This window comes from Cyrtonyx montezumae, unplaced genomic scaffold (genome assembly GCF_038088225.1).
Source record: "Cyrtonyx montezumae isolate F1298 unplaced genomic scaffold, pur_monq_1.0 scaffold_10, whole genome shotgun sequence".
NCBI lineage: Eukaryota > Metazoa > Chordata > Aves > Galliformes > Odontophoridae > Cyrtonyx > Cyrtonyx montezumae.
In genome coordinates, this window is record NW_027071826.1 from 13252046 (window position 1) to 13263339 (window position 11294).

The 11294-nt window shown below is 42.1% G+C and overlaps 1 protein-coding gene and 1 non-coding gene across 2 annotated transcripts; one reads left to right on the plus strand and one right to left on the minus strand.

The window, feature by feature from the left end:
* Positions 1 to 3326: 3326 nt before the first annotated feature.
* GLRX5 (glutaredoxin 5) lies at positions 3327 to 9446 on the minus strand. The gene is made up of 2 exons (XM_065750481.1): positions 9122 to 9446; positions 3327 to 5192 (listed from the first exon to the last, which is right to left on the minus strand). The coding sequence occupies exons 1-2, from the start codon at positions 9414 to 9416 to the stop codon at positions 5014 to 5016; spliced, it is 474 nt and encodes a 157-aa protein (XP_065606553.1). The 5' UTR covers positions 9417 to 9446; the 3' UTR covers positions 3327 to 5013.
* Positions 9447 to 10647: 1201 nt separating this feature from the next.
* LOC136044024 (small Cajal body-specific RNA 13) lies at positions 10648 to 10920 on the plus strand. The gene has a single exon (XR_010621775.1). It is a non-coding gene; the product is annotated as a small Cajal body-specific RNA 13 (non-coding RNA).
* The last annotated feature ends 374 nt before the right edge of the window (positions 10921 to 11294 follow it).

Below are 11294 nucleotides of genomic sequence, written 5' to 3' on the forward strand. Positions count from 1 at the left end.
AGAAACAAGCTACAAGTTATTTTCTCTACTAAAAAGAGTAGCGTGCATATTTGTCCTGTTCTGAAAGACATTAGAATACTTAAATAATTTAAGAGCTCCCCCTTAAAAGGTTTTCTTTATTGTTGAGAGGAAGCAGAAGCCAGCAGCCTGCTGCTCTGCCAGCTTTTCCAGTGGCTGGTTCAAAGAGATTATGGAAACTGTGAAGATACTCAATTCTTTATATGCAACACTGCACCTTTCTTCTCAGGTTCACTCTACAGCTACCACAAATTTTACACAACACAGCCACCTAGTTAAAGCCATCTTTGCTTCCAGAAAGAGGAAACAGTTGCAAAAATCTAGGTTCAGATGAGAAGTAAACTCAACACACCAGCCAACACTGTGAGCAACCTAAAAGCTTCAAACCCTCTCTAACCCTCCCCATTGTTCTTCAACCTTCACTCTTACAAACTTGAAGAATCAGTGCTCACCTTGTAATGAATGAACATTTTCTCACTGCACAACCCTGTAACACCGATATTGAAATATTTGTTGTAAGGAGAGCTGGGTTTTGCAGGGTTACACAAACTGAACTAGACAGATGTATTACTCAGACAGCACGGTTTGCATTTTGATACTACTCTTCTTAGATCCATGCACTGAAAGGGCCTCAACCAGATTCAGACAGCTCAGAGAAGTTTGCTTTGGTACAATTATCAGCCTTCACACTCACATTCACATTTCATCAGCACTGAGAGACTCCTGGAAAAATCCTGCCAGAGATTTCTAGCTTAACTTTTAAAAGAGGACCTCTGAATTCACTCCAAACGTGCAATAAGCCTCCGTGGCAGTAGATTAAATAAGGGTATTTCAAGCATTTCAAGGCACTTAACACCAAATTAACCCTTTTCTTAAAAACAAATACACACAGAACACTGACCAAATCAGAACACTTACCAACAACATTAAAATAAAGAAAAACATATTGAGGCTATTACACGCCCTGTGTAATGTGATGGAAAGCACAGCAGCAAAGTCCTAGACAGCTACAAGCAAGGATTGACACCAACCATGAGCCCCAAATAAAAGGAAAAAAAGCTACTTACCCTCAGAAGACCTCAGGTATACAGGGATTGTAAATAGGATACCCTCACCACCACTGCCAGCCCTTAAATGAGGTCTGGGAAGGGGTGGATCCTGGCTCATTGCATACACCTGAGCTCCCCTGTGTTGGCCCCTGCTTTCCTACAGGTGTTTAATCACTCTTCCAGGCTCAGCGTTTCCACTACACACTAATCCATTAAGATGTTGGGAGCTGGTAACAAGTTGTTTTTTCTAGGAAGTAGTTTTTGGTTTAACTGATTTCAGTTCTCCTAAATGAAAACTAGCAACACAACACACTGATACTTGCAAGCCTACTTACATCTGCCTTGTGACCAACTCATTAAGAACAAGGAAAGGAAGCCCAACCCTCTTTGCTAAGGATTTAACTGACAAGGAAACAGCTTGCATAAGGGGTTTCATGTGCTTAAATCAAACCACCTCATTTTATATGTAACAGGTGAGAGGTGCTACCAGATGCAAAGTATTACCTTAATTTATGTGAGCAGGTTGGTCCATTTAGCTCAGCCTTTCACCACAGCAACATTACCAAAGGCATCCTCAGAAAAATACAACTTTCAGTATATGTTACAATAATAGTAGGAAACTGTCCAGTTTGGTAAATGTTCAGGCTACAATCCTATAGTAATAGCATAGCAGATAATGTTATACACACGTTCTTCTCGTTGCAAGCCCTTAGCAGTGCAACACAGCCCTAATGAGCCCGGAATCATCCCACTAGAGGAGCAGCATGTTAGGATATGCACCTGGGGTGGCACATGAGAACTGAAGAGTGCAGTAATGGAGTTCAGGGGATTTATGATATGGCCGACATTGATCAGATTGCTGCAGGTGGCAATGCTCATTATCAGCCTTGCTTCTTGCTGTACAGAGATGTATTTGTACAATGGCAAACCTCAGGAGCAGGCAGCTTTGCTTCTTTCTTCAGAGACAGACAGCAAGGTGAACTCTGTGCCTGCTCTCAGCACCCTTCCCAAGCTGTGTTCCTGAGGACTATTTTTCTGTAGAGTGATCAGAGGAGTACAAGCAGCAGTACTCACTGGTTTTCCTTACTTCCCACATCATTTCCTCCCTTGCTGCCTCTTGTGACACTTACTACTCTCTTGTGACACTTACTACTGTGGCCAGTCATCCTTTTTCCCTCCCAACCCCTCACATCCTATGGATCACAAAATCTTCAAGCACACATCCCTCAGAATTTGATCTGGACGTCCACTGACTGACAGCCAGACACCACTGCTAGCAGCTGCCTTCTCTCATTTCCATGGACTATGAGAAAAGCAGGTGCAAACCTGCCTTCATCAATACCTTTTTTTCCCCCTTAAAATCAGCTAATTGAGCAGAGCAGCACCAGTTTCTAATACAGTCAACCAGACAATTATATTTCTGAGGAAATTCTCAATTAAGTCTCAAAATAGGCTTCTCTGTAAGTGTCCAGAGTTTTATCACTTAAGTAGATGCTATGTTTTTTGTTGTTTTGTTCTTGGGGTTGGTTTTTTTTGTTTTTGTTTTTTGTTTTTTCATTGCAGCAGAATTGGCATGAGCATCTACACAGATGTAGTGTGTTACAACTGCTCACGTACACAGAGCCTGGAAAGATACATCACCTACAGGAATGCAGGCAGAAATCAAATGTTATGCTCCTGTTCCTGTGGCTTTTTGGTATCATTCACCCTTTCACTCGCTCCGTTACAATATTCTAATTAAGCCAAGGATTTATATAAACTGTACTACATATTGTACAAAATTAACTGTTTTGTATTTTTTTGTTTTGTTTTTTAAAGGAGACAGCAGAAAAAACTATTCTTAGTTTTAGTAACAGCAGGAGCTTGTGCAGGGAGAAAAAATTCTGCTCAGAGAAAGATCTGACAATGCTAAAAATCACCTTCATGTTGAAGTAGCAGCAGGTAATACTGAAATACATTCAACACTCTCAAAAGAGCAGAGAATAGAGCTTCACTAAACAGCAGATTTGGGGTGGTGTTGTCTGGTTTTTGCTTGTTCATTTTTATTTATTTTTAAAGTAGATTTAGTAGCCAGACTAAGAATTAAACACTGAAGTAAAAAATAATTGGCTTTTCAAGTTACCTTATTCATTGTTTACAATATACATCCATTTCAGTTGGTCTTTTGACATGTATAACCAAAAAGCTTTATAAATTTATTTATTTTTCCAAACCTCTTCTTACACTTAGAATGGCAGAAACCACTCATGAAAGATTAGCTGTAAGAAAACTCATTAAATCAGAATTTCAAGAGAGGTTAACCTGAACCAGAGCTTCCATATTTCAGGTAATACGGCGTATGAACAATGACAAAAAAATCATGCTCATACATATATAGCTATCACAACTGACTGCCTGAGCATAACTTGTTCATAATCAGTGTTCATTCCAAAATCAATTCTACTGGTAGCGAATCTGAGCAGCTGTTTGAGCTGAGATGCTATAAACACGGAGATGCTGACTGCATTTGAATATACAGTAAGTTTATTGTATAATTTACTGTATCCAGCACACATTTTGCAAATTCTGTTCAAGCTGTACAGGGATATGGTTCCTCTACTAGACAGGTTGCTCTGGTGAACATAATGAGATAAAATAGAAACTTGCATTAAAAGCCACATCTACCAGTTGCAGCTCTGAGTTTTTCTTCCAGTGAGGATTTCATTTCCAGTGATCAGTTTCATTATAGTAATTTAACATAAAAAGGAACTATTGCAGATGATCTACATAAAACACTTTCAAATCACTTGCTTAGCTCACATGCACACTATTTACTGGTCTGCATTAATAAAAGTAAACAGCATTTAAAAACAGCTTAGTTAGATTTTATCCTTAGCAGTATTAAGTGCAGGTGAAGCTACATTACTTATTTTCACAGGGTTAGTTACTAGAAGACTTCAGAGAGCTTCCAACAAAAGAACATGACTGTTAATTTTCAGTAGCCCTTCTGCAGTACTTTGTATCTTATGTCCAACGAAACATTTAAACTCTCTAGTCCATGTTTGAAGACCATACTCTGGGAAACACAGCTGTTCAGAGACTGTACTTGGAAACAACACATCTAAACTGATAACTTAGTAACTGGCAAATAATACAGCAATTACTGAAGTATTCTGTACTATTGCAAGCTGACACAGAGAAACTGCAATACACAAAGTATATGAATGGGGAAAAGCCACATCCAAAGAGGTAGAAAAGGTTTTATAAAATCTTTAGGCACAATTCATAGCAGTCCTTTAAAAGTTAACAGGATGATACAAAGTAATAATGACCATTATACAAGTATTTGTACCAGTCTGTTTATTTTTACCCTTTGGAATAAAAGTGGATTTCATGCACTCTCATACCATGTTTTCTTATGTACTGTTTGAGGACTATTTTATCCTACACCTATGAGATAGTAGAAACTTTACCAGCTCTTGGAAATTCTTATCTCCAGAAGTTATAAAAAACAAACAAAACACAGATGCATTAGCACTACTTAGCACTTTTTCAAGAAGAGCAAGGGAATACAAATGCTGTTTGCACAGGTTTGTGTAACGAACGAAGAGAACAAAGAAACACTCAAAATCAATAAAAATAACATTATTAGTTCTTTTGGTTTTCTCCTGCCTCAATCAAAAGAATGCTCTTAGAAGTGAACTTTGTTGTTTTACTTCTTTAAAACAATTTCCACAAGTGTATGCATTACAGTACAGTGGTTATACTCAAATTCTGACAATATCCATAAATCAAAATACTGAGATCACTACATTTACCATGAGCTAACAGACATCTGCTGATAAACCTTAGTGTCAGTTTAAAAAGATGCCTTTTTTGAGCTGTAGTACATAAGGCTTTACTGGTTACAAGTTCTTATCAAAGATTTTCTTTCTTCCCATCATGGCATCTTTTCCTTTTCCACATTTTACTTTTTTTCTTGGTCTTTCTCTGTATCCAGAAGTGCTGAGCGGATTCCTAATTTCTTTAGCTCTTCTACTAGATCTCCATTCTGATGCATCTGGAGGAGTATATCACAGCCACCAACGAATTCACCATTGAGGTACACTTGTGGGATGGTAGGCCAGTTGGAGTAGTTTTTTATTCCTACAAAAAGAAAAACAAAATCATTAAATGTTTCCCCCCAACTCTCCAAACAGAATAGGATTTTAAATAGAATACTATTGCTTCAATTGGGCAGAATAACTGATATTTTCACTTCTACCCCATAATAATTTATCTATAATAATGTATCTATATAACAGCAACACTGAAAGAAAAAAAATACGTCAATACGTTTGGCTCTCACTCCAACTCAGGATGTGGTTTGAAAGATATGGAGTCAGGTCAGCTCCTGCAACAACTTCAAATGTGCTGCAAAAAATGTAGCATCTCCCTTCCTGCCCTGGAAACAAATACATATGATAAGAAACGGGAAATCTTGAATACCACCGAGAATGGCTTAGATCCTGCTGTCCTTCATATTTCCCTAAGGGACTTTAAGATACATTACAGCTGCCTGAATTCAGTAAAAGACATACTACTGCAATTTCAATTACAACATACATTTGCCCCTTTAAGAGCCTTATGAATTTCAAATTGCTTTATCTTTCAATGCCAGACCTTACTGCTCAAGGGAGGGGCACAAAGACTGAAGTCTCTTAGAGGAGCTGAGTATACCAAATGGAGCTAGAGTCACAATTATGAAGTACAGCACTGAACTAAAAACTACATTTCATTTAAAAAAAAAAAAAAAAAGAAAAAAGACAAAGCCATCCAAAAATACTGACTGCTCAAATGGCATAAACTGAATCCCAAACTGCATTAGAGACACCAGGAAAAATATTATACAGAAGAATCAGTATATCTATTTTGCCAAATGACTTTTCACATAAAACCATCAACTCATAAAACAAGTAGCATCAAATACTAGCATTAAAAAAAAATCCACCACAATAGTAGCGATCTAAAAAAACCTTTTGTTACAACAAAGCATCCCTAACTATAAAATGCAAAAGCAACTCATGTCCTCAGCATCACCACCTGCATTTTCTTCCTTAGCATTTCATTTAATCCTTTCTTGGCTGTTTAAATGAAAGTTGATGAAATTTTAAGTTTTGATGTGAACTTGTGTTTCAGTGTTTAGGAAGCACATCTCTAAAACATGCCCTGGTTTCTGAACTCTCCAGATCTTTTTATACTAAAACTCCTTAAACTCGTAATAACTGCAATGAAGAATTCAGCCACCACACAAAAGCAAACTTAGGGATACCCCTTATCAAAGAAGCCACCATAGATCTGAAATAAGGGTTGTTTTTGTTAAGATACTGTGATGTTAAACCAAGGACACCACATATGAATTTAAAGCTAACAAGCATTGCAACGTAATATTTGCACCAACTTTTCTTTAATAGAAAGATTTTCTTTAAAGACCCAACAGCACATACATACAAGCCCTGATAGGACTTTTAAGATTTATTCAACTTCATATGACAATATGAACACCATCAGGCTGGGCTGCTCTACGCATCACACTCCTTGTATTAGGCAAGGTCTGCTTATTGGGGCTCAACCAGATTATAAATGAAACACTTCCTCAACCTGTTCAGCAGTCCCCAGCTTAATATGGCATTTATCAAAACTATTTTAGCAGTGATGAACCAAGCCAGTCCAGTTTATGCTTGCTGAACTCAGGATGCACTCATGCAATTAATCTTTCAGTAGTACAGACTGACACTGCAGGGAGCTTTCTTCCCACTCTCTGGAGTTCAGCGCTTCCCTCTGTGCTTCAGAAACTGTAGTCAACTCCTTTGAAACACTGTTTTGTAAATCCACACTCCATGGATAAGGTTTAAAGCTTGACAGCTGAACTAGCACACTGCAGAGCCACTGCAACACCATCATCTGTGCAAGCTGCTACACAGAGAACTCCCACACTGTATCCCCAGGTCCAGCAAACAAACCCAGTCTCTCTTTTACCAACATTAGCATAACGCTGAACCATATTTAAAAACTGAATCAAGCAACAACTCACTCCTACCATTTTCTCCAGAAAAGCATCACCTTTCCACAGAGATCAATAGTACTGGTGTAAGTTTGAAGAACTAGCCCATGGGTGGAAAGAAATACTAAGATCTGTGACAGAATCCAATACTTAAACGATGTAAAACACCAATGAAAACAGTCTGCAGCAGTTCAAACCACTGCTTCTCTGGTACACAACAACCCCAAGCTTCTGTCACCACAGTGATCTGAGCTAACCTTGCAAGTATTTGATCAGCCATAAGAAGGATCACCTGTAGCAAAGCCACCTTAGAGAAACATGAATTGCTATGGAACCACAGCCCAAGAGGTAGCGCTGAGGTTTCTTAAAGCATCTTTCAAAATGAAGGATTTACATCAGGGAAACACATTCTTAGCTCAAGTTCAGATAAATCATTCAACATCAGTACTAGCAGCTAGCTTTATAGACCTGAGAATGCTTTCAGGTGAAAAGCAAAGGTGGGGAGCCTGCCTTATTTCCGCAAAGGTCAAGCTTCAATAGATCAGTTAAAGCTCATATGAACAATAAAAACCTCAAAAAATGGTGTAGGTACAGGAAAGAAACTAGTCAACACTTCAAACATGCCTAAAGCATCAGCTCTGCTAAAAGCCAACTCATTACAAGTGCTATAAGCATACACGTATGAAAATACTTAGCTTCATTGCTGGCACTCAGTTCACGTGCCACAATCTCTTTGATAATCAATGTCTAAATTGAGCAGAAGTATTAGTTATCTAGATATTTGATAAAGATTCAGCATCCTTTCACTATCCCCATACATGTACAACAGTAAAGAGTATGCTCATGAAGAGGTCTTAGGAAAGTGTCACGTGTGAAACCAAAAGGGACTAAAAGGGGCTTCAGACACTGGTGAATCCCATTTGGGAATCTTTAGAGCTACAGCTTCCAGCATCTCTCCCCTCAGCCAGATGCTGCCAATCGCAGAAGGATACACTGACACCTCATGATGCAGGAGGTAATATGAGAAGCAATTGGCCTCAAAAGTAAGGGTGTACCCAGGTAACTCTTTAAGTCTCCATCCCTGGCACTGGCACTCACTTCACAGTGCACTGAGCCAGCTCAGCCTGGGTACCTTACAGTCCTGGTAATACAGCATGCTGCTTGTCCACACAGTCAGATGACACCAAACCACTTGCAGTCACCTGATGTGTGCCAGTATGCAGCTTTAAATCACATTTTGGTGTAGTGTGGACAAGAATTAACACTATGCACCTGCAATAATGGCCACATAAAGCCTCAAGTCAACAACATAGAGGGAAAGATGGAAGCATCCTAAGAACAGAGTATTGGCTTTCTACATTTAAAACAAACAAGCAACCACAACACATAGAATAGCTGTTACCACTTGTGCAGTAATACAAATATTTCTTATGATAATCCATTGTGCAATTTATTAAAAACTGCAAAGAATCCCAGCTGGCAGAGTACACAGTAGTCCAGGTCCAAACCATTTACGAGGTTTCACAACACCGTTCACGGTGAAAGGAAAGCATCTGGTAACTGCAGAATGGTTTGGGTTGGGAGGGACCACAAGTTTGCTCAGTCCCCCACCTGCCATGGGAAGGGTCACTCCCCACCGGGTCAAGCTGGGACCTGGCCTTAGAGCACCGTCAAGGATGGGACAACCACAGTTCTGCGGGCAGGTGTGCCACTGCCTCACCGCCCTACAGATAAAGACATCTGATCTAGATCGGCCCTCTTCCCGACTAAAGCCTTCTGTTTACAAGCTCCCCTTCAGCACTGGAAGGCTGCACGGAAGCCTACCCGGAGCCTTCTCTTCTCGGAGCTGCACAGCCCCGGTTCCCTCGGCCTCCCTTCTCAGCTGAAGTGCCCCAGACCACCGTGCCAAAGACCGAGGGAAGGCGGCGCGGAACCCCGCCCCGCGAAGCGCTCAGCCCGGAGGAGCGATGCCCGCCGTGCCGGCGGCGCCGTGCCCGGAGGCGGCGCCCGGAGGTGCCCCCGTCCCGCTGACCTTGCCGGAGCGCGGGGTCCTGCAGGACGTCGTGGGCGCGGTAGTCCTCCACGCCGTGCAGCCGCAAGATCTGCACGACGGCGTTGCTGAAGCCGCAGAGGGGCTGCGCCGGGCTGCCCTTCATAAACACCACCACCGGGTGCTCCCGCACCAGCCGCTCCACCGCTTCTCGCGACCCCGAGCCGCCGCCATCAGCGCCGCCGCCTTCAGCCGCCTCACTCAGGTGCCGCCTCCCAGGTCGGCCCCGTGCCGCCCAGGCGCCCAAGCGCAGGGCCGCGCGTAACGCCCGGCTCATCCTGCCCCGGCCGCCCGCCCGCGTCCACTCCCAGCCCCCACCCCGCACCGTGGGTCCCGAGCCAGCGCTGCAAGCCTACTGGCCGAGAGTACCAGGAGCTTCTCCTTCGCATAGGTGTAGCCACATGCCGATCAAATCCGACAGCCAATAGCGTGAAGAACACTACGAGCTTTGTCCCTCCCATCAATGCTCTGCGGCTGCCTCTGTTTCCTATTGGCGGGGGGAGCGGTGTTATTGGAAGAAGCACTTGTCAATCCCAGCCGACGGGGGTGGAGTGTCCCCGCCCTCTCATGCCTCCTTTTTTCCGCTTCCGGGTGACGGCCGCCCGCCTTGTCCTGCGGCGTGACGGGGCGGGGATGTTGGTGGGTCCGGAGCAGCGAGATAAGCGGCTTGTGGTGGTTCTGCTGAAGCAGAAGAGCGGAGCCTGGGAGAGCACACGGAGAGATGGGCGCAGAGGCTTTTTAAGGGCTCGCCTGTGTGCGCAGCCCGCGCTGCTGGAGCTCCCGGGCAGCTCCTGGGCTCCTTCCGAGCGCGGAGCCCCGCAGCAGCGAGGGCAGTGCGGTAAGAGGCAGTGTGCGGAGCTGAGGAACAAAAGCGATGCGTCCCGCGAGTAGCAAATCGAAGCGTGTTCCCGAGTAGTTAACACTGTAGAGCTGGCGTCTGGACGTTTGGTCGTAGCGATGGCCGTCTGTGTTACTTGCAATATTAAATTTCCACTCGGTTTTCTGTGTTGTTTTTTTTGTGTTGAGATTAATGAGCAAGGTTGTTCACTACATATAAAACAATTAACTCTTGAGAACCCTTATTTAATCTTTGCAGAACTCAGTTGTTTTTGTTTTTTGTTTTGCTATTGCTTGTCAAACCTGTGTGTTATGGAGAAGCTCACTAGGTTATGTGCAAGAAGACAAGTGGCCCAGTTTATCACTTTTAATATACCAGAAAGATGCCTGCCACTTTAATGTTCTAGATATTAAGAAGGGAGTTAACTGAAATTTAATTAAAAAGGCAAAGGTGCTTAACTAGAATTCTCAAGTAAAAATTAATAAACACACATTAAGTTGTGAAGGAAACTTGATTGTATTTGGATTCCCTTATCTCATTCTAGCTATTTCTACAAGGGTATGGTTAATAAAAAATGAGAAAGGAAATGGGGGCATCAACCTGAAGGGTCTTACCCACTTGTCGTGGGTACGCTCTTTGGGGAAAAGCATAACCTCAGTTGCAGCAGAATCCTCTGTAGTCAAAGAGATGCCCTTGGTTGGTGGTACTCTGGGCATACCAGGCTTGCAGAGAGAGCACTGGTGGGAGGAAGCCGAGGCATGCCTGTTAGAGCAGCAGCAGCCACATGCGCAATATTCCTCTCACAGTTACAATCCTGTTGCCACGGAGATAATGACTTATCCCATGTCATTATTGATCTATCAACAGTAAGAGCAATTTTGCAGTCTGATATTGTTCAGCAAGTAGAGTAACGTCTGCTGAACACTTAAAAGCTGCTATAAATGTTAGAAAGCTTCTCCAAAGCCTGAGTATTAGATTAAATAGGAGTACCTGAATTCAGTTATTTGTTGCAATGTTGTGAGATTGGCTTTGTGAGGTGATGCTATGCTTGGCAGGGAGTGTTTTAAAGGAAGCATTTAGTTTGGTCTAATGTGTTTGTATTTTTAAGTATCTTTAAGTAGATAAATACTTCTTACTGCTGGTAACTTAGACCAATTAGCCCACTACAATTCTTTATAGTAGCAGAGAATTAACTATTTGCAGTCTTGTCTACTTTTTGACTAAACTGGAACTGCTTATATTTTCTTTTCCAGACACTGGTTTAAATCATCTGTTCATGAGGAGTATTAATGGAACTCCAATGGGATTTCTGATGTT

What these genes read in the sequence shown, in the direction of transcription:
- GLRX5 (XM_065750481.1), bottom strand. Translation starts at nt 9,416, where the DNA reads ATGAGCCGGGCGTTACGCGCGGCCCTGCGCTTGGGCGCCTGGGCGGCA. An exon ending in GGACCCCGCGCTCCGGCAAG is followed by an intron (nt 5,193 to 9,121) that starts GTCAGCGGGACG and finishes TTCTTTTTGTAG; the next exon opens with GAATAAAAAACTACTCCAAC.